This window comes from Muntiacus reevesi, chromosome 18 (genome assembly GCF_963930625.1).
Source record: "Muntiacus reevesi chromosome 18, mMunRee1.1, whole genome shotgun sequence".
In the NCBI taxonomy this organism is placed as follows: Eukaryota; Metazoa; Chordata; class Mammalia; order Artiodactyla; family Cervidae; genus Muntiacus; species Muntiacus reevesi.
The window spans coordinates 15465603-15492435 of record NC_089266.1 but is presented as its reverse complement, the minus strand read 5'-3'; the positions used below and the strand labels follow the sequence as shown (position 1 = coordinate 15492435).

General features: G+C 46.0%; 1 protein-coding gene and 2 non-coding genes across 3 annotated transcripts in view; 1 reads left to right on the top strand and 2 right to left on the bottom strand.

Annotated features, from left to right (window-relative positions):
• Positions 1–26833, bottom strand: part of MARCHF10 (membrane associated ring-CH-type finger 10) — an 89291-nt gene that overhangs the window by 9996 nt on the left and 52462 nt on the right. The window contains exons 4-7 of the mRNA XM_065910975.1: positions 22471–22623; positions 14580–15999; positions 9905–10071; positions 7092–7201 (exon numbers count right to left, since the gene is read on the bottom strand). Coding sequence (XP_065767047.1) covers positions 7092–7201; positions 9905–10071; positions 14580–15999; positions 22471–22623 — 1850 coding nt within the window. The remainder of the gene's footprint in view (positions 1–7091; positions 7202–9904; positions 10072–14579; positions 16000–22470; positions 22624–26833) is intronic.
• Positions 7936–8009, bottom strand: TRNAG-CCC (transfer RNA glycine (anticodon CCC)). The gene has a single exon. It is a non-coding gene; the product is annotated as a tRNA-Gly (tRNA).
• Positions 8244–8316, top strand: TRNAW-CCA (transfer RNA tryptophan (anticodon CCA)). The gene has a single exon. It is a non-coding gene; the product is annotated as a tRNA-Trp (tRNA).

The following is a 26833-nucleotide window of genomic DNA, read 5'->3' as shown; positions in this document are numbered from 1 at the left end:
GGCATATGACCTGGGAGACAGTGTCTCTGATGGTCCTAAAAGGATGGGAGGGACTTTGGTAGGTGGCTCTGGGGGGCATTCAGGACCTTTCAGACAGAGGCGCTGACTGGCAGCACATACATGAAGGGGCAGAGTGTGTGTTGGGCAAAATTCTCTACTCATCAGTATAGCTGGAGTATACGGGGAGGGTGTTGGCTTTGAATTTTTTAAAAATCTTGGCATGGGCTGGGAAGATGGTAAGGTGGGACCATATTAGGCAGAATGGAGGCAATTGGACGTCATGTTACGTATACACATGTAGCTGCTGGGCGCCGAGAAGAGAAGTCAACAGGATGAGGCTGTGTGACTCAGGAAGGCGGATGGGTCTGTTGGAGGATCTGGGACACAGGTGCCATGGCGGGAACATTTGATGTTCCTACAGCTCAGGGAGAGGGCCTCAGGCCTTAGTTCTCTAAGTTTCTCCCTTCACAACTGGGCTTAGTGATGGTCGCACCCAGGGGCTCCCCGACTCCCCACCCTCCCCAGCTGTCCTGTTGTCATCTAAGCCCCAGAGAGCATGTGCCCGGCAGGGCCTCGGATGGCACGTGAACCTCACGGCTTCTGCGCATGCTCTTTCTCACGTGGTCTGTCGGCTTGTTTTTGTGTGTCTGTTTCTATCTTTTGAAAATCTTTATTTAGCTGCGCAGGGTCTCCATTGCAGCACTCGGAATCTTTGATCTTTAGTTAGGGCATGTGGGATCTTTAGCTGCAGCATGCAAACTCTTACTTGCAGGAGGTGGGATCTAGCTCCCTGAGCAGAGATCGGAGCCGGACCCCCGGCACTGGGAGCATGGGGTCCCAGGCTCCGCACCATCAGGGAAGTCCCTTTGTGTCTCTGCTGTGAAATCTCTGCCACTTTCCACCTTTCCGAGGCTGTGTCCATGACTTTCTTTACAGCCGTCACAAGGTCGCCTCCTTGCAGAAATCTTCCTGATGAAACTCATTTGTTTCAGGCGTTCTTCCCTGAGTCCTAAGCCTTCATCTTTGCTGTGTATGCTGTGTCGTGCACTGGCTAATGTCTTTGCTTTTTCTCGGTGGGTGGGTGGTGGTGTATTTTTCTCACTGATGCTGACAACACGGGGAGGTTCCTCTAGGGAAGATCTTACCATCCGAGTGACTCTGACACCTCTGTCCTCAGCAACTTTGGCAGTCTGTTTTGCAGAACCTCGCCCCGTGGACCTGCCTCGACCTTCAATAAATTCTCAGATTTGTGATGACTCCTCCCCGTCTGCTGCTTTATTTCCCCATCTGTCCTTGGGTCAGATCTCCAGGGTGGGAGGATCGGGGATGGGCCAGGTGATGCTTAGGAAACCCCAGGGGACTAGAAGCCCCGGCAGAGGGCACGGCCCTTGACATCACCCTTGGGAAAGGTCGAAACCGTGACTGCTTTCCCAGGAGGACTGAAGCTCAGCCTTAACACAGTAGCATCTCAGCACCTCCTCCTTCCTTTCCCCCAGAGACCCAAGGGGCTTCACAGGCCTGGCGTCCTGTTCCCATCCCGTGGAGGGCAGCACAGGAAGCCGGCAGAGAGCACCACCCCTTCCAGGATGGACCGGCTGCCAGAGAAGGTGCTCAAGCTGAGCAAAGATCCTTGTGCTCTTCCCTTCTGCATCGGGGCCAGCTCTGAATCTTGGTGACCACCGGCCTCAAGGTCACTGCTTGAGCCCCCTCCACCGCCCTACAGACCTGCCTTCAAAGATTCCAGCCAACAGTCCTTAGCGGTTAGCCTATTTTTAGTCTTTCTCTTCTGACCTTGGCCTAGAACAGGCAGAGAGGAGATGGCGCGTTTCTCCTTTTTCTGTGTTAAAGGCCTCCTCCCACCTTCCCCAGGAGTCGGTGCTTCCTTTGCCATCTGTCTCAGGAGCCACCGCCTCTGGGAAGCCTTCCTGGACTACCTACCACACAGACCAAGCCTTGTCCCTTATTGACTTTTTCAGGTGGGGGGTCTCCCGTGAGCTGTCGATGGCTCTCTCCTGAGTGCCTGCTTCACCAGGAAGCCTTTCTGCTCCCAGACACTCCGATGCATAATGGCAAATCAATCAGCTAGAAAATGGCTTGGAACTATCAGGTTTGTCAAAGCATGCAGGGAAATCATTTACTTTTTATGACTCCATAAGACCCGGAGGCATGCAGATGGGAAAATATCCACTAATGTTTTCTGCAGATCATTTGAAAAGTCACTTCCAGCAGATTGTGTCTCTTCTCTGGTCTGTGGGAGGGAACCTGTCACTCGGTGCCATAAATCTCGCTGGCCCAGCTCCTTTATGTGTGTGCCCTTTGCCGAGCCTGTGATGCTGGACAAAAGGGGCCGGGCGGGCCAATCGGGGCAGGCATTTCATAGTCAGCTTGGAGTCATCCTTTTTACCCTAAGCCACAAGTGGGAGGCATTTGTTATCAGAGAGTTCCATCCGCCGTGTTTGGTCGGTAAGAGCAGGATGAGCTAATTTTTGGAGCATTATTTATTGGAGTTGCTCCCGACCTGACCCTCCTTGGCCCAAGTGCATCACATTTTGCTGGCCACGTGCAACAGCAGAGATGGGGGTGGGGAGGCACGTGAAGCAGTGGGCAGGAGCTCAGGGGGGCACTCAGCCCACCTACCGGATGTTTTTCTTCCTCTTCTCCTGCCCTTTTATTTTGTTCACATCCATTTCGGCAGAGAGATTTGTCATGGATGGAAATTCTCAATGTAATCTGCTTGAAGAAAGACAGCCTGGCTAGGAGTTCTAGCAAGTCGTCAAATATGTTCCAAGGATGCTCCCAGGTGTGAGGGGGATTAGGTGGCTGTGTGTGTCCAGGGACATCTGTCCATGGCTGAGAGGGAGCACGGTCAGGCCTTGTGCTTCCAAGCAATGAGAGCCAGAGGCCCGCTGAGCCCCTCCTGTGTGGCAGGGGCCAGGATGCAGGGGCACTACTCCATCACACAGGGAGCCTGGGACCCCAGAATGGGCAGCCTGGGACCACCATGCCCTGTGATGTTGGGCAAAGACTTTTAACTGTGCATGGGCAAGGGGACTCCATTTATCAATGGGGAGAATTGTAGCCTCTGCTCTGCCTCATTTCCTCAAGGCGTTATGACAAAATGAGCTAATACGAGTGGACATGGTATTTCACAAAACAGAAAACATCCTGCAACAGACAAGAGCTAAAGCTAGGATTTGGGGCAAGGACCACATGTGCCTTGCCTGCCCCTTTGCTCCTAGAGCCCAGTCCATGCCTGGAATATGATTGCTCAATAAATACATGCATGGATCAAAGAATGAGGGGGAAAAGTGTATAATTGGGGGTTAATGATGACTTTTGACTCTAGTGGTCCCAACTTTAACACATGTCAGAATTACTGAGAGGGTCTTTTAAATGCAGTTACTGGACACCCCTTTTTTCCAGATGCTGATTCAGTGGGTTTGGGTGGGGCCCAAGAATGTGCATTTCTAACAAATCCCCAGATGATGCTGTGGGCCCTGGTTTGACAACCGCCCATCTTTGAGAGCCCCTGCTCTCAGCTAAGGATCAACAGTTGGTAGCCAGTAAGCAGAACCTGGCCTATGGATGTGCTCTGGTTGAAAGGAAGGAGGGAAGGAAAGAAGGAAGGATGTGACCACCTTCCTCTGGAGGGAGTATTCACTGCCTTGCCACAGTCGCCACCACTCCCAGTGGATGGCACTCAGGAGATTCTGAGCAGCTGTTAACCTGCCTGGTCTCCATGGCATTTGAGTGTACAATCTCTGACCTCAACTTTTCTTAAACTTCTTTTCTCCTGGTCCATTTTGGAACCTGGACTGTTCCTTGGAGTTCTACCTGTTGCCATCCAGGAACTCTTCCTTCCGTTCAGAAACCCAATCAACCAACCCACCAATCAATCATAATTCCCACCTCCGGTTCAAGAGCGTGTGGAGTTGCTTCACGGGCAACACTGCAGGGAGGTGGGCAGTGGGTGTGGAATGCCTGCTGGGCTTAATTTTCAGGCATCTTTGACTAAGTGTGGGATTAAGTTGATGCCAGCCCCGGCAGGCCAATAAATGGACCACCTGATGCCCACAGCCCAAGGTGCTTAGTTCAGGTCCTGGCCTCCCCGCCACCCCCCCCCCCCCCCAGCTGCTTTAGCTTCATGGGGCCACTCCCCAGACAGCCTAGAGGAGTTCCTAATCTAGCCACCTGGAGCCTGGTAACAAGCCCTGGTGGGACCCTATGGGGACCACCCAGTGTCCAAAAAAAGGAGAGATAATTGAATTTCAGTGCTCTGTTAGAGGCCACGGTTAGCATTCCTGCTGGCCCTACTCAGGTGCATTGAACCAAACCAGGGAAACACACACTAATCCAAGCCCCTCAAAGAATATTGACAGTGCTGGCTGGGTTCCTACTGGGCAAGTCCACAGTCTGTGGTCAGATGCTAAGTGAGGTACCTTAGAGGGCGTTGTCCTCAAAAGCCTGTGTGTGGAGGGCTCACTCTTTTTCCTCTCTGGTCTTTTCTTGGCTGTGCTGGGTCTTAGTTGGGGCACATGGGATCTCTGATCTTCACTGAAGTGTGTGAGATCTAGTTCCCTGACCAGGGATCAAAGCTGGGATTCCCTGTATTGAGGGCACCGAGTCTTAGCTACTGGACCATGAGGGAAGTCCCTCCTCACGATCTTTGTGTTAAACCACAGTTACTCCCATTTTCATCCATGGAGAGTTTCTGAACTTGTGGAAGTCACACTTCCCTAGTGCCTCCAGTTTAACTCGGACTGTTAGCAAACAGACACTGTTAAATTCACCACCAGCCATCAGAACAGTTGGAACTGCCATGAAAGTGTGAGCCCTCAGCTGCTTTCCATCCGCAGATAAATATTGCACGTTGGTTCTTGGGACCTTTGTTCTCCCACCAGGGTGGGTCTGTCAATCTAGTTTCTCCCTGTGATTATAATGAACGGCATTTTTAAAAGGCTTTGATGGCCTGTCAAGTTCTCCTCGAAACTAATTTAAACTCTTTTCTGCTTCCATGTCATGTAATTAGTGTGCTGGATATTTTCCATCTTCCCCTCCAGCTCCATTTTCTACTCTGCTCTGCGGCCGAGAGGCTGATCTCTATGGATTGCGTTTACTTGGCCCCCTTGTCCTCTGGCTTCCTATTGTGTTCAGCCAATGGGAGGCCCTGGGAGGAGACCAGAGGGCAGGAGGAGAGAGGCTGGGGTAGTTATCCCCTGTTTCCCTCTGTGGGGCAGTGAGGTGGCCATGGAAGCTTTCCCCTACCCACAGGCTGGTGGTGACTCTCTCCTGGAGCCATAACCCAGGATTTAAAAAGGTGACTATAGGACTGCCCAAACTCAGGGGAACCAATTTGACTCTGTTGTGCTTTATGCACAAAAAAGGTCTGGATATAGGCTAGGGCTTCCCTGGTGGCTCAGTGGTAAAGAATCTACCTGCAGTCCAGGAGATGCGGGTTATCAGGTTCAATTCCTGGGTTGGGAAGATCTGGAGGAGGGCATGGCAACCCACTCCAGTATTCCTGCCTGGAGAATCCTATGGACAGAGGAGTCTGGTGGGCTATGGTCCATAGGGTCTGAGAGAATCAGACACAACTGAAGTGACTTGGCACGCACACTTTGACAGGCCAATGATCTGAAAGCCAAAGTGACTCCTCTGAAGAGTGATATTTCAGTTGCTAACAATGATTTTATGGTTTTTAAATTATGTCCTTTACAGTGGTGGTTATTAATCATTTTTTTTCCTAATTGTATGATGAGGGAGGTCAGTCTTGAATTATAATGGTAACGATGTGCTATTTTCATTTGAGATAAATATCTATTGACTGCTTATTTGCTAGGCATCGTCCAGATCAGCACTACCCAACAGAGATACAATGTGAGCCACCAATGCAAACAGCACATGTAACCTGAAAATTTCTAGGAGCCACAATAAAGAAGTATAGAAAGAAACTGGTGAAATTATTAATCTTTTTAATAATTTTTATTTTATTTGATCTGATATGTTTTAAATATCATTTCAACTATAATATGGGCTTTCCTGGTGGCTCAGGTGGTAAAGAATCTACCTGCAATTCAGGAGACCTGGGTTTGGAAAGATCACCTGGGGAAGGGAAGGGCAACCTATTCCAGCATTCTTGTCTGGAGAATCCCATGGACAGAGGAGCCTGGCGGGCTACAGTCTATGGTGTTGCAAAGAGTGAGACACAGATGAGCGACTAACTTTACTTTTTTTAAACTATAACGTAAAATTATTTATGTGATAATTTACTCTTAGTTTTGGACTGAGCCTTTGAAATTTGGTGTGTAACACAGCACACCTGGGCTGGAAATAACCACTTGTTTGTGAACTAGCCGTGGCTTGTGGCTTCCATGTTGAGCAGCATAGCTCTAAACAGAAAACCATTTGCCTGAGACTTGGGCAATGAACTATTATTCCAGGCATAAATCACCTTTCCACCTAAAGTTAACTCTTTCACAGTTTTAGAATTGCAATCCAATGCCCCAGGAGAGTTAATTCAAGAGGTGTTTTTTTTTTTTAATTTTTTAAATTAAACAGTAGGGAAATTTCCTGGTGGTCCAGTGCTTAGAACTGATTGCTTTCACTGCCCAGGACGCAGGGTGCAGCTAAAAAAAAAAAAAAAAAAGGACAAAGTAGGTGTTTACCTGTTTTTAAACCCTGAGCAAAGCAGTTCCTCATTACCCCCCAAGATTACTTGATATATAAATTGGGGACTATTTCTCCAAGACCCTGATTTTTTTTTCTCTTGTGGCTATTCAACTTCAATTGTTTCAGCAAATTTGGGTGTGGAGCTTGCCAGACTTTTCCTATTTCTGTGTGTCTGGTCAGCTACTGCAGCTTCCTACTTTGTCCCTGTCAGTAGTGGGACCTCAGCAGTGGGACTGTCTTCTAATCCTCTGGTCCAATTTGGGAACAGACTTTCTTAGAGAAGTGAGCTGAATTAGGAGCCTTGCACAGGACCTGCGCACCCCACCTCCACTACTAGTCCTTGTATCAGAGAGAGCTCCTTCCTGCCTTATTCCTCCACCCAACTCTAGCCTCTGGACCCAGCATGTAGGAGATTCTCTTACCCGGGACTGCTGGTGCTTCTGGTAGAACTCAGTCACATTGAAATCATCCAGGTTGACCAGTAGGCTTTGCTTACACATCTCACAAGTCTTTACAGTGCCAAGATCTGCTCCTTAAAATTAAAGAATCTTGTTACACGTAACCCTCTTGGTGTTGACATTTTGAGAGTGAATTTGTCTGTGTTAGGAATTCTGAGTTTCGGTGACCTTCTTTTTAAAGTGGGTCATCTTCTGTAGAAAATGACCTTGAACCTGAGATCTGAAATTTCCTTTGTCATTGTTTTCACTACTATGCAAGCTTCCCATGAGTGAAATTCCCGTGACTTTTAAATAACAGGTCTTGCTCTCTGTTTAAATATAAACACATTGGTTCATAAAATTGGAATCACTACATGGAGGCTGAGAGTTTGTAACACAAGTGTTTGCCAGAAGAGTGAACATTGGGTCTATGTTATTGATGTTTTTCCTGGTAGATCTAACGCAATTCCAAGCAAATAAATTAGTAAGGACCAAATTGATGGCAGAAACTATCCTCGATCTATGGCTTAAAAATCTGCCTTTCCTTCTGCCCATGTAACTCCCTGATTGAGAAAAGTGAGGGACCCCAGGCCCATGTGTGGGCTGGGGTATAGCAATATCTGGGGCGAACACTTGAGCCTGAGCTCAGCCTCATTTGGGAAAAGAAACAGGAGGAGGTTCCCTTTGTTCCTGGTTTGTTGCTGTTGATTTTTTGTTTGGTTTGGTTTTTTAATATATTTATTTATTTGACTATGCCAGGTCTTAGTTGTGGCACGTGGGACCTTTAGTTGTGGCATGAGAACTCTTAGTTGTGGCACATGGGCTCTAGTTCCCTGACCAGGAATTGAACCTGGGCCCCCTTGCATTGGGAGTACAGAGTCTTATCCACTGGACCACCAGGGAAGTCCTCCTGTTTAGTTTTGTTTTTTAATATGAATTCTAGATTAGCACATTTTCCCCCCTTTATCCTATTCCTCAGTGCAAAGTGGAAGATGCAGATCTACAGTTGTTATGTCTAAGCAAACGTGATGCCATATGTCCTTTCCCCCTGGTGTGTATTTTGGTTAATGATGGTGCATTTTGGTTAATGATGTACCGGTGTTTGTTTAATGCTTTAGAAAACAGAGAACTGGGAATTCCCTGGTGGTCCAGTGGTTAGGACTCTATGCTTCCAATGCAGAGGGCCCAGGTTTGATCCCTGGTTGGGGAACTAAGGTCCCACAGGCCACCAGGCATGGCCAAAAAAAAAAAAAAAAGAATACAGAAGACTAATCAATTACTTGAATTTATTTGGTAAAGATGGGGTTTGTACAGTTTTATAACCCAGTTTTACTTTTCCCCAGTGGGGTACAAAGAGGTAGTAAATAATAGAGAATTTCAAAAGACAAGGATGAACACTGATCCCTCATCTGCATTTTGTTGACTTGATTTTTTTTTTTTTTAAAGCAGCATTCTGTAATACTTAAGGCTATGGATAGTCCCATGTGTCCTCCAATCTAAGCCTGTCTAGCACACCCAGGCCAGAATTGGCATTTATAAGCATTTAGCAGCACTTTCATCACACATCTCATGAGTAATTTTTTTCTGTGCTAGATGTTTAATTGGCCCAAATTTCTAGCAAGATAAAGCATCGCACGGCAGGGTCATTAGCTGCTGAGATCCACTTGTTCTTTGCTCTCTGAAGGACTAGGTTCTCTGCTCACTGTGCAAAGATGCATTTAAGCAACTTGGGCTGCAGGTGCTACTATTCTGCAGATGTGGAGAAAGGGCCTCGGGGAGAGAAGAGTTAACCGGTTCATCCCGAGTGTTCATTCCCTGATTAAATGGTGTGCTGTGCTTGGTGAGGGGGCTTGGCCACAACCCATGGGGACAGGGTCAAGTTCTAGGTCTCCTGGGTTGTCTAGCACAATGACAACCAAGGAGGAGAGCATGGAGGAGAGAAACAGCCTCTGGCTCTGGGGTAAAAAGTTTGCAGAGATAGGGACTCTGAAAGACATAGCAGGTCTTTTTAAAGTAAATGCTTCTTTGCATTGGCGTCCTTTTTTTTTTTTTTTTTTTTTTTTTTTTTGTTCAAGTTGCTCTTGTTCATAAATATTTTAAAGAAACTTCTTGTTCTCTGCCAAGAAAACTACAGCTGACCTACTGACGTGGCTATATTTAGGTTATAACCTCCCCAGGGGTTGAGAACAGGGACTTCACACCCAGTTACAAGCTCTGTAAAGACAGAGCTACCGAAATGAGCACAATGGGAATGTCTTTATCTAATGTGGGGCTAGAAAAATTAGATTGGTATGCTTTTCCTTCCCCTGCTCCAGAAATGCATCTTGGCTCAGTTTCTGGGTGTCAAACCTCTCCACACCTCCCACTCTCTCTCACAAGTGAAAGGAAGGAGGGCTTGCTGGGGTCTACCAGCTGTCCTGACTGCTGGGTGCTTGCTGAGGTCCAGCCATGGGCCCATTTGTAGTTCCCTCCTTCCTATGAGACAATCTTAGCATCTCTGCTCAGGCCTCAGGCAGGAGTAGAATTTAAGAGCACATTCCAGGATTCATCCTGGAGCCGTGAAAAAGAAAAAAACAAAAAACCTAAAACCAAAACCAACTCATTTCCCTCCCATAATCTGAAAGCAGCGTTTAGTCCTGATCCTGTCTGTCATGGGCCAGCCAGCAAGAGCCCTGGGACGGTCCCCACTGCCCCCCCCCCCCCCTTTCCCTGTTGTCGGGGCTCGCGGGTCCCACACGGCGGTGCCTCGTGTTAATTACATATTGCGGCACGTGTGTCCTTCCGCCTTCCCCACCTACCTGATGTTATTTTCACTTTCAGCCATGTTTTCAGGCACTCCTGATGAACAAACTGCAGGCTTCCCACACAGCCGCACGGCTCCAGGAGAGGGTTGGTGAGGGAACCCCCGGCTATCTGACAGATGCGACACAAGTCTCCCTCCTCCTCGGAATCCTCCTCCAGGAGACTAAAAGGAAAACAAGGTCTCGTCACCAGGAGTCTGCACGTCGGCAGTTTCCACAAATACTAGTTTCCACAAATACTAGTTCCCACAAATACTAGTTCCCAGATCATCCTTGGGGCCGGGGGAGGGGGGTGCGGGAGGCAGAGGGAGCCTGGAGGGAGGAAGGTTTAGGGAGCACGATCTCCACCGCTTTGCCTTCCTGGGGCTCACCCACTGCTCCCTCCGACCCTGCAGCATGGTTACTGATAATAAGCGCGTGGATTCTTGGCAGGCTTCTTTGCAGTTACCGATGGGTGCAGCTCACCAGGTGAACCCAGCGCTCCTATCACACAGCTAGAGATTGGGAAAGGACTCCAGAGGGAAACTGAGCCGGAGGCTAGGAGCCCCTCTCCACACCTCGGCCACTGTGGGGTTTCGCTGGTGTGGTGTGTTAGCGAGTGTGGCGGGGAGGTGAGCGTGGGGGCATTTGTGGTCAGCAGGCCTGGGTTTGAGGCTTCCTGGAGTTTAACAGCATGCTGCTTAAGCTTCCCAGGTCTGTTTCCTCAAGTGGAAAGCCATGAGGATAATCTGACAACTGCTACCTACTTAGAAGGGTGGTAGGGCAGCCTGGGTGCAGGGGATGGTGATAAAGTGCATCTGGAGCCTGTCGAGCATCGGCAGGTGCAGCCCACTCAGTAGATGCTGGGTGGGACGAATGATGAACCAGTGAACTTGGACCTGAGCTCACCAGTACCTTTGCCAGTGAATTATGCCAACATTCCAGAATATAAGCTGCTGGTATGTGATGAAGATGGAATTAATCAAAGTGTAAGCAAACATATTTGTATCTCATAAACAGTAAGTCAGGAATAGCTCGTGGATGTTTCTGTAGGGAGGCTTTTGAGAAGCCCAAGGCTATTTTTTTGTTCTTTAGAATCTTCATGGGTCTGGGGACTATCTGGTCAAGGAAACGAAAGTTGGCTGGAGACTAAAATCAACAGAGAGGAAGAAATAGCCATTGCTCTGGATATAGGAGAGTATGCTGTTTCTTAAGAGAATTTTCTCCCCAAGAAAGGGAAGTTCAGTGAAAAGGAACAGAATTACACTTTCTCGTGATAGTCACCAACAAAAGAAGAAGTATGCCATGTTTATAAAAAAAAAGACTCCCCCAGATAATCTATAGATTCAATGTAATTCCAATGAAAATCCCAACAAGCTGATGCTTAAGTGTTTGTATAGTGAAAGATTCTTATGGAACAAGATGGAGAGGGAGGCTTTGCTCTGATAAATTTATAAAGCTGCAGTCATTGAGATGATGTTCTTTAGGGAAAAACAAAAAGGCAAATAGGACAGAAGAGAGAGCCCTGAGAAAAACTTACACACTTACGTTATATGACAGATGGGGCTCTGCAGGGGGAAGATCCTGGGTATTCACAATGCATACCTCACACCACACATTAAATGTCACACTCAAGTCCAAAATTAATTTCACATTAAGTCCTAAGTATGCAAAGCAAAACTGTAGAGATTTTGGAAGAGAGTAGGAAGAATGCCGCAATTACCCCAGGTTACAAAGGATTTCTTAATTAAGACAGCAAGATACAAATCACAGTCCATACAAAAGATGGATACAATTGACTACATTAAAATTAACAATTTATTTTCATTAAGAAAACATCAAGAAAGAGGAGATACCAACTATCAATACAAGTTGAGAAAAGATATGTCCAAAATATAACTGTCAAAGGATCAGATTAGTTGCCAGAATATATAAAGGATTCTTATATATATATATATATATATATATATATATATATGAAGGATTCTTAACATAAAAGAAAAATATTCTAAAAGAAAAATGGGCAGAAGACATAGGTAAGCATTTTGTAAAAGAAGAAAGAGAGATGGCTGTTTAACATTTAAAAGAGTCAAGAGGGACTTCCCTGGTGGTCCAGCAGTTCACTCATTTTGCAGGGGGCACAGGTTCAATCCCTGGTCAGGAAGATCCCCTGAAGGAAGAAATGGCAAGCCACTCCAGTATTATTGTCTGGAGAATCCCATGGACAGAGGAGCCTGGCAGACTTCAGTCCATGGAGTTGCAAAGAGTCAGACACAACTGAAGTGACTTAGCACGCACCGTGCTAAGTGTAACTATCGCTGAGACAGTATACATCATACACATCATTGTACACATCATTGAGACAGTATGTTAACTTGCACAGTGGAAGCTGTGTGCTACCCACCAGCCCAGCAAGTCCACTCTTACATAAGTATCCCGGAGAACCCATCACATGTATGCCAGACAACATTTATAAGAACGATCATGCAGCACCGTGTACAGAAAACAGTAGAGGACGCAAATGTCCATCGACTTGTGGTATATTCCTGTGACAAAATGGTCTGTAGTGGTGAAAGCAAATGCATTAAAGCCTGAAAATATTAACCAGGATGCATCTGCCTAATGATATAAGTGGGAAAAGCAAGTCACAGAAGAACAGCTATTCCATTTCTATGGAGTTAAAAAATAATAGTAACATTTCTACAGAATTCAAAAATATACACAGTGTGTTGTTTAGGCATGCATATACTCACATGGTGAAGCCATAAGGCAAAAAAAAAATTCTAACAGCAGCAAGATAAAAAGCAAAGGAATTATAAATTCAATGCAAGAATGGTTTCCAGGGGCAAAGAGTCAGATATGACTGAGCACCTCACACACACACACACACACAGGGTGTTAAGAGGGAGGAGATGAAGGGAGGACATGAGGAGGTAGGGTGGGTGAGGGGCTCACAAGCTCCAGTGAGCTTCTATCTGCTGGAAGGTGGTCATACAGATGCCTAGGTTTTGTTCTAATTTTCTAGATGTGTGCAAATGTTATATACTTATATGTATGTAACTAATCAAGGGAAAAATTTAAAGAGTGTAAGTGGCATTGAGAAATGGGCTTGAAATCTTAAGTCATATTATAAAATATGACCATGTTTACTAAAAACTGCATTTATATGCAAAGACCAAAGACTGGAAACAAAGTTTTTCACAGTGCTTTTCTCTGGATTATAGGGTTATTGGTGATTTTTCTTTTAAGTTTGTATTTTTAATATTTTCCAAAATGAATGTTTTTCAAATAATTAGAATGGCATAAGGTTTATTATATACAGAAAAAGAGAGTGTCTGATAAACACAGTACACAAATAATAGCTATTTAATGCACTACTACACCTAGATGTAGATGCATTTTTAACAGAAGTCATTTTTTCACCCAAAGGCATTGCTTTGGGATGATGGAAGTACAGACGCTTGATAAGTGGGTTTAAAACTGTGTTTGAGGTAGATGAGGATGGATTGGTGCTGAGACCTTTTGGCCCTTAACCCTGGGTCAGTCTTTTGGTAGTTTGATATGAAAAAAAAAAAAAATGCCACTAACAAAGAAGTTAACTTCATCCCTGCAGTTGGAGAATAGCTATAGGAGTGTGTGTGCATTCTAAGTCTTAAGTCTTATCTTTTTCTCCTTTTTGCATTCAAATTCACTGCCATGGAATTTTCTTACTTGCAAATGAATATTAATAAGTTAATGGCCCAGTGAGCCATACTAACACACAAGAAAGGGGGCTTGCCTTCAAAGAACCACTTTCCAGATCAGTAAGCCAACATCAGGGCATGGTAACCCCTAGGAGGAGTGAAATGGTTGAACCCTGACATGATGCTTAATGATGGCTTTAAAAAGTATCACATTTCATAGTTGTGGAATATCCCCAAATCATCTCACAAGAAAGGAGAGATCAAAGAAAAAAGAGCAATTCAAAAAAGATCCGGTTTCTCTCTTTCTCATGCATGAGAAACAGCACAGAAAATGGAAGCAGTGATCACCCCAGTGTGGCCCTTCGGAGAACTGAGGTAACTATGCTAACTGTTTGAGACTGTCCTTGTAGTTTGGAAGATTTAATTCTAGAACTGTTGGTTGGATTTGCCCAGAGTCCCATGGGGGAGAGCTGGTGAACTTCAACTGCTGAGTGGCTCCTTCTCTGGGGAGACAGCAACCTTTTTGTAAAAATCTCTAATTGCTGGGGGTGGGGGAGTGGGTAAAGGCAAGCCCTATGTAACAGTCAAAAACCCTCGGGACTTCCCTGGCTGTCCCGTGGTTAGGACTTGGTGCTTCCACTGCAGGCGGCACGGGTTCAATCCCTGGTCAGGAAAGTAAGTTACTGCAAGATATGCAATGCAGCCAAAAGACGTTCTATCTGGCAAACTTGCCTTTCTTACAGTTATAGCATGTAAGGAAAAAAAAACACTCTGGGAATACTGAAGACATTGGGCTGGAACACAGAATGTTTCTTTGTAAAGACATATATATTAAGAGCAACAAAATAGACAATTTTCTTGAAAGAAGCAATCATTATAATGTCAAGGAAGGGCTTACCTATGATTTAAAATGCCATGAACCTTTTGTAGGAAAGCACTGCTTTATGGCATTAGAGAAATGGAATTTTAAAAATATAGATGCATATTCATACATTTATGAAAACCCTCACCTTTCTTGTATTTTCTTGAGTTTCTCAGGATCCGTCTTCATTTTAGGGGTTCCCTTTGCATTGGAAAAGCCAGGGAACTCCATTCTGCTCCCATTCTCATTTTGGTTTGGGAACTCAGACACTGCAAAGAACGTAAAAGGTATATTTTCTTGCAGAGACCCCGCCACATGCAAGTGGGCTTGTGCATTCATTCCTGATGGGGAGGATCTGGAAGGCTCCATCAAGGACAAGTTACCCTGAGGATTCGGCAAGAGATTGTCTGTATATAATGGAGTCTCCTGAGATGGGCTTGTTGAAGTAACATCTTCTGCTCCCCTGACATCAAGTTCATGCGCACTATCTACTGGAAAATAACTGCAATTTTCAGCACCAGCAAGCAGATTCCTGTTTCTAATGGAGGACAGTGGTTGACGACCATTAAACCTGGAACTTCCCTCCGAGTCTGAACTGGGAACTAAAGTAGATGGTGGGGGTGGGTCTGCCAGAGTATCATCTCTCAGAGTGAAATGTGTGACTGATCCAGGCATGTTATGGGACAAATTCATTGATGATCTTGGAGCTGTTGGTCTGCCAGCAAGGAAAGAATCAAGAGGGTTACTAGACTCACTTAAATAGGCTTGCCAGTCTCTTTCATAAGCATGGGTCCAAGGCCTCTCTTCCATAGAGATACCATCATAGGACACATTTTCAGCATTGATGTCATCCTCCAGGCTGGGTTCGGATTGGGTGTCCCATGAATAAGAGGCCTTTTTCTCACTTTCACTGTCACTGCTGTCTTTCCTTTTAATAGATCCCCCATCAGACAACCCAGGGTTTTGAGATATCCTTTGCCTGACAGAAGATTGCTCTGTCACTGGCTCCATTGCATTGCTAATTCTTAAGGAGCCATGGCTGGCCTCACTCCTCATAGAATTCGCTCTGCAGTGTGCAGGATTTTCTTCAGAATTTTTATTTTTGGCCTGAGTGGCCAGTGTCCCAAGGAATCTACTTCTCTTATAACTGGAAGGAGAACGGGGCAGGTGCATGCCAGCCATCAAAAGTGCTTCCTCCATGTGGGTTTCCTCTTCTGTGTCATCATTTTCTCCTCCAGGGTTTGAGGATAAAATGGAATAGAAGTCTTCATCTCTGAACTGAAACGTGGTTCTTCTAGGCCCTCTCAGGGTGCTGGCTGCAAGTGGTATCCCCAAGGACTCGCTCAATTCTTGGGGACTGTGTGTTCCTTGGAAGGCCTGGGGTAGGGCTGGGTGTGACTCGCTCTGGGAGAGCGCGCTTGGGTCTCCTTTTCTGGCTCCTTCAGTGGAGGTGTTTTCCATCACCATTATTACTTGTGAGGATGGGACCAAGTTTCTTCTCTCCCGTGTTGGCCTCTTCAGCTTGGTGTCACTTGCCCATGTTGGATGTTCTTGTTGAACTATTGGATCTGCATTGAGAAAAGACAAGCTTAATCATTTTACGGTAGGTGCTCGCTGATGCAAGACCTTTTAATACCTAATGGGAGGGTCCTATAAGGCAACCAACAAGCCCTGGAGAGGAAAATGGGCATGGTTAAAGTGGCTGGAGGTACTGAGAGTGTACAGGGGCATCAGTCTCAGTTTAAAAGTAAAGTGTGAGTCACTCGGTCGCGTCTGACTCATTGCGATCCCATGGACTGTAGCCCACCAGGCTTCTCTGTCCATGGCCTCAGTTTACCAGCTACAAATTCTGTTTTGCATATTTGTGGAGTTCAGGTTGGTCCTGGGGCAGCGGAGTGACCCTGAGGATACAGATCTTTTCTGCAGAAACTCTTGGAAGACTGTCCAGCCCCCACATCAGTCAGGGCTGATGATGAGTAAAACCTCTCATTCAATATGAATATGATTTTCATATTCATCCCAGTCTTTATTGAGAAGGAAAACCAGCACTCCAGGAATGACTATTACAGAAACTACCAGCGCTGTCCCATCCCAGTTCATCCAACATACATTCAGGATACTCCTGCTTCACACGCAGCTTCACAGAACCTTAAGAAATGCATGGTCCACTGTGGCAGATTGGAGGAAGGCTCTAGAAACTGGTGCCCCATTAAATTGATGATTGTGGTTACGTTTACTATTTCACGCAGATAAAATCATAACTCTCTCGTGAAATCACGATCTCCCCTTTGTCACTAGCCCCTAATCAGTTTGTGACCTCTGGCTATGATAGAATTCCTCTCCATTGTCCCCTGAATCTAAAGTATGGAGAGATGTAGAAAGAGGAGAGAGGGTGAGTGCCTAAATGGGTGGCATCCTCTGAGTGTGAAATGGTTTGGTCAAAATTTACCTTGTAAAATTAATGAATAAGCACGACTTACTGAGGGCAGCATTCTAACTGTGCTATATACATTAGGAAGTCACATAACTTGCCAAGATCCTATTTCCAGTAAGTGATGGAGTGAACATTTGAATTCAGGTCTGCCTGATGCTACAGTTTGTCTCCATAACCACTACCCTGTGTTGCTCCTGAAGAAACAATTTCCTTGTGAAAATAAGAATCTACTTCATTCATCATGTGCGAACTGCTAAGCGTTTTTACCCTCATAGTGTGGATAGAACACTGGACCTACTTCTCTGATTCCACTCACCTGTGTTCCCTCCGGCCATCAGCCCTCCTTCCGCCCCACCCTCCCCTCCCCCGTTCCCCTCGCTGCTGTCTTGCAGGGCCTGGTGAGGTGCTACTGTCCTTATCCTTCAGTTTCTAAAGCAATTCACCCTGTAGGGTGGCCAGGACTCCACAGCTTTGGGAAGGCCTGTGTGGTGACAGCTCAGGCAGGCAAAATGCAAATCCTCCGAGTGTCCAGCTTAGCTAAAGGCCAAGTCCATATGGACTCACTTTAATGGAGGTGTCTCCCAGGGAGCACCAGTCCTGGTCCCTCTGTAAGCCTCTTTTTATTGTGAACTGCATGGGACACTCAGGGACACAGTGAGAATCGTTACTCATTGGCTCTTCTGGAAATCAGTTAAGCTTTCCTATCAGGCTCCTCCTGGGTTTTATAAACCCCAGTAAGAGACGAGGCAGCGATTCTAGGATGCTCTGGGCATGTGGCTATGGATATACAGGAATGGAGCTGTGTGTCCACCCAGGCTGGGCTGATGGCTTTTTAAAGAACAAATGCTTCTATGTAGCGATCTTAATTCTCCTGATATACATATGTGTTGTTGTGCTTGTGTTCAGTCGTGTCTGACTCTTCATGACCCCTGGACTATAGCCCACCAGGCTCCTCTGTCCATGGGATTTTCTAAGCAAGAATATTGGAGTGGGTTGCCATTTCCTCCTCCAGGGGCTCTTCCCAACCCAGGGACTGAACTCACATCTCTTGTGTCTCCTGCATCAGCAGGCAGATTCTTTACCACTATGCCACCATATGTGTGTATGTATAAATATGTGTATATTACATGTACACACTGCTATTTTTATTTACTTTTGGCTGCACTGGGCCTTCACTGCTGCATGTGGGCCTCCTCTAGATGCGGTGAGCAGGGGCTACTCTCTAGCTGCGGTGTGGATATCTCATTGTGGTGGCTTCTCTTGTTGCAGAGCACAGGCTCTAGCGCGTGGGCTCAGTAGTTACGGCACACGGGCTCAGTTGCTCAGTGCCATATGGAATCTTTCTGGACCAGGAATCAAACCTGTGTCCCCTGCGTTGGCAAGCGGATTCTTATTCACTGTCCCACCAGGCAAGTCCATATATGTTTTTTTGGTATATATATATATATATATATTTTTTTTTTTTTTTTTGAGAAAAAGGTAATGTGGAGGATTCAGAAGTATAGTCTTTGGTTGGTTACTTTTCATTTTGAATGTGACTGGAGAAGGAAATGGCAACCCACTCCAGTATTCTTGCCTGGATAATCCCATGGACAAAGGAGCCTGGCGGGCTATAGTCCGTGGGGTCGCAAAGAGTCGGACACAGACTCAAGTGACTGAGTCCAAGGGCCTCAGAGATTAGCTAGCAAGTGCTGAGACCTGAATCTTCTGGTTGTTCCCTGAACACACAGAGCCGCTCCTCTGCCCTGAGTCTTTTAGTTCAGGCTCCGGGAGACCCCTGCCCCCACCCCCGCAACAGGCTATCAGCTAGCTAGCTAGATAACAAGAATCAGCTTGAGCGGCTTCTGAAACCCAGGAACTGGAAACAGCAGGAGCCACAGCTTATTTCACGGAAGCCGCTGACATAGGCCTCTGGGTCAGGAGGAGTCGCAGGCTAAGTGCGGCCCTGCAGCGGTGCAGATTCCAGAAACACCAGGGAGCGCGTCTCCACCCTTCCTCATCATCCCAGCTGCCTCCCTCTTTAAAGATTCAGTCGCTGGTGTGTGTGCGTGCGTGTGTGTTTCCCCTAAAGGTGGCAGACTGTGCTATTCTATGTTTATGCTATTTTAACCCTTTTTCTTGTGTCTATCAAATAGGGAGCAGATTTCATAGCTCCAGGACTGGGATGACCCCTCGACTGTGTATGTCCAGGGATGTAGTTTTCGCAGATCAGGCCTTGTAGCTGCTTCTGAGGCCCTGCAGGGGCTCCAGCTGTGAGCAGAGTGCCTGCTGTTTCCAGGAGCCCAGCTAGGTGCGACTGAATGTTATAGGTGCAATGAGATGAAACCAGAAAAAGCACCTCTCTGCCGAAGGCTGTGGCTTTGTTCTAGACTTCTACATGTGCTTGACCAACAGTTTCATTTGTTTTGACAGCCATAAACTTTTAACTGTTTTCCTCCAATTAATAAAAGTAGTTGATGTTTATTGTAGAAAACTTGGGAGACACACAAGAGGATGAAGAAGAAGTAAAAATCACCAAGTATCTGAAACTCAGAGGAACATCACTACTGTTCTGGAATTCAGAGGTGGGTTGCAAACTCAAGACCCTGGGCTATTTTTATTTTGCAGTTGTCTATTTGAACAATGAGTTACTTGCCTTCAGGTGGAGTGTGTCTGGTTGACTGCAAGCATCCTAGCCCTTGTTAGGTACTTCTCCTGCCCTACCCACCTGTCCCCTGAAGACATTTGAATTTACAACCTAGGGCTTGCTTATCTAGAAATACTGTTTTTAAAAACAAAATTGGTTATTGGGTATATACAATTTTCTGTCCTGCTTTCTTTCCCTAAACATTTTTATGTGAGCATTATATCCTGCCATTAATTATTCTTTAAGAACATGATAATGATTCTGCTCTAAGGGTACATTATTCAAACCCTTCCCCTGTTGGGAATATAGATTGTTTCCAGATTTTTGCTGCCACAGATAACACCATGATAGATATCCTCGCTCATACCTCCTTGACTGCAGGTCTTATTTTCTTAGAACAGATTCATAGGAGTGGAATTGCAAGCTCTCTAAAGACTAGGACACAGGTTGCCAAATTCCAGTTTGGACCAAGTGACCCTCCAGGTAGGATATGAAAGCATCTCTCCTAACTGTGGTGGTTACTGGGAATGTATGCTGTGGGCTTGGCATAGCACCTGAGTATCTGTACCTGGGAAATGTTAGTCAGTAGTTTCACTATCGGAGAAGGCAACGGCACCCCACTCCAGTACTCTTGCCTGGAAAATCCCATGGACGGAGGAGCCTGGTGGGCTGCAGTCCAAGGGGTCACTACGAGTCGGACACGACTGAGCGATTTCACTTTCACTTTTCCTTTCATGCATTGGAGAAGGAAAATGGCAACCCACTCCAGTGTTCTTGCCTGGAGAATCCCAGGGACGGGGGAGCCTGGTGGGCTGCTGTCTATGGGGTCGCACAGAGTTGGACACGACTGAAGCAACTTAGCAGCAGCAGCAGCAGTTTCACTATCAGTATTGAGCTTTTATTTTTTTTTTTTATAATTTTGTTTATTATATTTATTTATTTTTATTTTTGGCTGTGCTGGGTATTCATTGCTGTGTGGGCTTTTCTCTGGTTGGGGTGAGCAGGGGCTACTCTCTAGTGGGCAGTGCGTGGGCTTCTCGTTGCAGAGCACGTGCTCTGGGGTGCACAGGCTTCAGTAACTGTGGCACGGGCTCAGTTGCTCTGCAGCCTGTGGGATCCTCATGGATCAGGGATCAAACCCATGTCTTCTGCATCGGCAGGGGAATTTTTCACCACTGAACCACCAGGGAAGTCATTGAGCATTATTCTAGAAAAAGACCTTAGCCAATTTGGTAGGCCAAATTTATCTCTTGTAAATTTACATTTACTACTGAGTGAGCTTGAACTTTTTACCCGTCACCCCCCACCCCAGATTTTATTAACCACCTGTATTATTTCTTCTGTGAAATGGTCTGCAGTGCCTCTTCCCCAGTTTTTCTATTAGGTATTCATGTTTTCCTTATTGATTTGTAAGCGCTTTCAATATATTAGCTCTCTGTCACGTTTGCTTTGAATCTCTTGCTGACACAATTCAAACATCTGGCTCCTACTCCAACTTATGCAAATGACTTTATTATATTTATTTATTTATTTTGCAAACTACTTTGGAATGTGGGGAAAAAAAGGATTAGAGGCAAGATAAAGAGTCAGGGGTATAATAGAAGATCAGGACAAATTCTCAGTGAATCTCAGCATAATGGAAGATATCTTCTGGGCAAACGTGGAGGATTAGATGAGCCTGGTGGGTCAAGGAATGTTTGATGCATGGGGAACCTCACCTTCCAAACAGCAGTTTGGAGTTTACTGAGGACTGTTGGGGAGATGGCAGGAGAAACTAGCGTAGCTGAGTGCCCACTATATTCAAGTGCTGCTGAGAATAGCACTTGCTTTTGTTATTCTAGCGAGGCAATGAGGTAGATTTCATTATTCTTATTTTAAAACATGGGCATTGTAACCCAGACTGGCTTCTTGACCACCCCTTATTCTAGCGAGGCAATGAGGTAGATTTCATTATTCTTATTTTAAAACATGGGCACTGTAACCCAGACTGGCTTCTTGACCACCCCAGGCTGCACTGCTGGGAGGAAGGAGGGCTGGAATTAGAAGTGAGGTCTGCCCTTCCTGCCAGGAGGCATTAGATCACTGGGGGCCTGTGGACATTGAGTTGTTACAGAGGCACATGTGCTCTAATCGCCCCTAACTTCAAGCCATCCGAGTATATGTTCTATATTTACTTGTGTCCACCACAGTACACATCAACCTTTTAAGTAAAGGCTCCTGCGTTCAGTGGGTGGTGAGGAAATGTGATGCTCAGTGGCTCCCCCAAGGGGATGAAACAGGTGCTTGGCTGGCAAGGTGGGCTGTCAAATGTCCCCTTCCTTGACGCCCAAGGGGGCTCCATAGGACCTATTCCTCCTTTCCTTTGCCACCGCAGGAGAGGACAGCGTGATTAGCAGAACAGCATGGCTCGGGCCTTGGGATGAATGCTCAGGACCAAAAGAGATGTCGACCAAACCAGTGTTTTGAAATAAAGCCTGTATCCGCCTCTATGTTATTTCTTACACATTAAGATCTTGACACCTTGGATCAGAAGGGAGAAAATCTCTGGGGGAGGTGAATTGTCTGCCATCCACAGACCTCTATCCTCCCCTCCTGGGAGGTGGGTGGGGAACTGCGGCGGGGCGAGACAGCCTCAGAGCTGGAAACTACTTCTTTACCCTCCCCCTCCCCCACCCACTCCCATACCTAACACCCACCACCAAAATACCCTCTCCAGAAGCCTAACGGCGGGCATCCATCCACTCAAAACCTTTCATGGTCTCGCTTATGGAGTAATGGCAGAGAAAATGAAAACTCTCCCCGCCCTGCCTTTTCCTACCAGCCTCCCTTGGAGAAGGAAATTGGATCCAATAGTTTGTTTTTAAAACCTTTTAAGTGTTTCATTGTAAGGTACACTCTCTTCACATAAAAAGCACATGGAATTCACCATGTAACAGCTCAAATCAGTCTCTGAGGTCAGAGATGTATGAGCATCCTTACCTATTCCCCTGAGGGTAGGTACCGTCCCAGGCCGCTGCAGTTTCTGTCTGCTTCTGCCCCCAGACAATCGTCGGCTCTGCATCTCTGGGCTGACTGTCAGTCTCCCCAGGTTTGGCCTCCTCTTCCTTGATAAAATCTGTGGTGCCTGGGCTGCTGAAAAGTGCAAAATCTTTTCAATAATTTTTTATAGGAAAATATCTTCATAGAAAGACTGCTCAGAGGGCCTGTGGTGGGGAAGGCGGTTAAGGGAATAAAAAAAACCAAAAAACAAAAAACAGGAGGCGAGGGCGAAGCTGGATTTGAACCCTGGTTCGATGACCTTGTAACCACATGGGCTTGGACAGATCACTTCCGGGAGCCTCAGTTTTCCCCACCTGTGACATGGGAATAATAATACCTACTTCACAAGGCTCTGATCACCATTCATGAGCACCCCCTGACACCTGCCATGTGGAGTCTGAAGGGGGTCCTTCCTTTTGCTAAGAAATTTCTAGCTTCCAGTTCATAGATATTGGGATGGGCTTGCTGGTAAAACCATCAAGAGCCTTTACCTTTGGGACACACAAAGCCTGGCTCCCCATGTCCTCATCCAAACGTGAATCACAGTCTGTTCTGCACCTACACATTCATATCCTCAGGTTGTTTATTAGCAACTAATATGGCATTCCAGAAAGATTCCAAGCATCTGGGGACCTGTTTTTTTTTTTTGCTTGTGTGTTACCCACTACTGGGTGGGGTTGATACATTCCCAGGAAGACAGTAACTGAAGTGCCAAGTCGAATTGAGTTACCGGTAATATATTTTTTTAAAGTCACATTTTGAATTAGGTTGCTAATTGGTATGAATAATCTCAAGTTTCCTCTTCACATGTATTAAGTCTCAGTGCATGTGAGCTTGGGAAAAGGGTTTTGTTGTTTTCCAAGCATCTCTACAAGTTCTCAAGTTCACAGGCAGTTAGACTGTGAATTTCTAGATGAAATGCTTCCAGGAGAATTTGCCTGGCTCATCTCCTCTTGGACAGTTCAGAAGTTTCACAAATAGCCAGCAGCCAAGGGGGAAGGGGGTAAAGCTGGGAAGGGTCTCTGAGTTGTATGCAAGAGAACAGCCTTCCTTGGCACGTGAAGACGACTGGATTTATGTCCCACAGTGTAAGTTGTGGTTATGTGGATCTTTTAAAATCAGATTTAGGAAAGGAATGGAAGTTCTCCTTGGCTGCCCCTGAAGCCTGGTTTAAAACAATGATTAGCTACAACCTACTTTCCCTGACAGGCCCTCGTTGGGGAACTTGCTAGAAGAGGGAGCTGCCGGTGGCATGGGTTCCAGCTTAGGGCATGTCAGTGGAGCCCAGAGAGTTTGTGGGCATGACCAGAAAGAGAATTCTCCAGAAAATGAGAATACATTCTTTGGAGGGTGTAGGATGGTGATTAGACAGGATCTCACTGACTGAGTTGGGAGAGAGGAGGGTGAGAGAGAGGGATGGAGGGCTTAACAGTAGGGGATCCTACCCCCCCACCCCAGGAGCTGCATTCCTCTGGCTCATAGGCTTCTCCCAATCACTTGAGGCCTTATTCCTCTGCAGCTCTCAGAAGTCATCAACTGCCCCCTGCTTAGCACCTGACAGATGGATGCAGCAGGGCGGGGAAACAGCAGAATCATTCTTTACTGAAGAGGAAACAGGAGGACCAGGGAAGGGGCAGGCTTGGGGTGTAGGCCAAGTCCAGTGGATATTCAGGACCTGGCTCAAAGGTCCTTTCCATGAGGATTTTACTTTTTTTTTCCAGCCGAATATTCAGACTTCCTTCACACCCCAGGCAGCAGCCCTCCTACTCCCCCACCCCATCCACACCCCTACACCCCCTGCCTCCCAGAGGGCCTTTTTCCTCCAGCCAGCCTGCACTAGCTTGCTCCAGCCAGCAGGTCCCTGGAGGTCTGTTTCCTGTTTTACAAGTCTGCTTTGGCCAGAACTTTCAGGGTCCTTAGGGCTTTTAGTATTTAAATATTCCAAGATTGCCTGAGGATTGTGTCTTTTCTCTCCAACTAGACTGTAAACTCCTTTAGGATGAGGACCCTGTCTTAACCAGCCTGTGTGTTCTCTCAAACTCTCTGGCAGGACAAACAACAACCACCTAGTATGTTTTATAGGGCTGGAGAAGGTGCATTCAGCTGAAAACTATGTGGAATTCCAAAAGTAGCACCATTTTTTCCCTTGTGCTGAACACCCCCAGATAACCCAAGATAACAGGTTAGTCTATTTTCCTGTTCAAAAAAGTACTTTCTTCAAGGCATCGGATCTCTTAAGTGATTTCCACAATGATTTCTGTCTCCTCTAATTGAGTTCTCAGCAAACTAAAGTAATGAAACCGAAAAAAACGAGAGATGGTTTGACCGGGTCTGGCAGTGAAGAAAACACTACTGGTAGTGAAGCCAGAATCCTCTGACTTTGGGGAGTTTGAACCTCAGTATCTACAACTGTAAAATGGGAATGTTCTCATTTCATTGAGTTATCGTGAAGTTTAGCAATAATGTAGGTAGATGGTCTAACTCAGTGTCTGGTGCTTATTAGTTGCTAAAAACGGTAACTGCTGCTTCTACCATAAACAGCGATAATAACACTACTAATAATAATTGGAAATCTGATGTCACTCCCCTGAGAGAACTGAATTTGACCAGAAATGTTTTATTATGCAGGCTTTATAGGCTCAGGATAACTTATTCAGCAGCCTTTATTCCTGTGTAATTCTTGCTCTCTTCTTTAATCCTATTATAAAATCCAAAAGACAAATAACAACTCTTTTTTTATTGTAATTTGTTCAGCAAATGCCTTTTCTGTGTAATAATCCAAGGGTTCACAAAGATGAGTAAGACATTTTGGCCTAAAGATTATAATCTAACTTGGCTGCACCACTGACTTCTTCCCTGTGATACCCTTTTAGGTTCTATGGAAAGCAAAGTCTTATGAAATATTCCTTCTTTTCCATCTGCATCTGCAGTTACAAATGAAGGGACCTAAGCTGCCTGCAGTGCAGGAGATCCAGGTTAAATCTGCAGACTGGGAAGATCCCTGGAGAAGGGACTGGCTACCCACTCCAGTATTCTTGCCTGGAAAATTCCACGGACAGAGGAGCCTGGAAGGTTACAGTCCATGGGATCACAAAGAGTTGGACAGGCTAGCGGCACACAAAATGCCTAGTTTGTATGTATCAATACATGAATTCCAGTTCCTAATCACCTTAGTCACATCCAAAGTGAACATAACCTCAGGCCATGGGGGTCTTTCTAAGATGTTCTTCACGGTAGCATGCTACATATATTAATTTTTAGGAAGACTAAATGATACTGACACTAAAAGGTGAAATATAACTTCCTCTCCAAGGTAGTAAGACAAAGACTTTGTCTTACAGAGGATAGAGCAAGTTGGGTTCAGAAGTTTTGCTGCCAGGCAACCTATCAACCTGAAGTTTGTCAGTGAATTTTGGGAAGACTGTGGGTTGCTTTGGGCACCATGAAACCCATTCCTTCCAGTATCTGGGCAAAGGGATGCCTCCAGTAGCAAAGAAATCAAACAGCTGTTTACATAGAAGGTGTTTGCCTCAGTTGTCTTGACATTGCTGGGACACCAACTGTTGACTGAATAGTTCTTAATGTGACCAGCAAAGGGGGGAAAAAAAGTAGAAATCTTATATTTATACAAGACCGTGATGACTGGAGATTAGTTCAAGATAGTGGAGAAGAAGGGTGTGCACTCACCTCCTCCTGTGAAAGCACTGAAATCACAACTAACTATTGAACAACCGTTGACCGGGAGATGCCGGAACACACCAAAAAAAAAAGATACACCACGTCCAAAGTCAAAGGAGAAGCCACAATGAGATGGTAGGAGGGGCGCAATCATGATAAAATCAAGTCCCATACCCACTGGATGGGCAACCCAAGAACTGATGAACACTTGTATCACAGAAGTTCTCCCACCATTGTGAAGGTTCTGAGCCCCATGTCAGACTTTCCAGCCTGGGGATCTGGCAAAGGCACTAGGAATCCCCAGGGAATCTCTCTGTAAAAGTTAGTAGGATTTGATTTCAGGACTTCCACGGGACCACTCTTGGAGGATACACACAGAATTTTGTGTCCACTAGGACTCAGAGAAGCAGCAGTGTTACCCCACAGGAGACTGAACCACACCTACCTGCTAATGTTGGAGGGTCTTCTGCAGAGGCATGGGTTGGCAGTGACTCGCCACAGGGACAACGGCACTGGCCACAGCAGTCATAGGCGACATGAGCCGCCCTGGAGATCACCATTAGCTCTACCATATAACCTGCAGATTCCAGGGATGGGTTTCCTCAGATCAGCAAACTAACAGGGA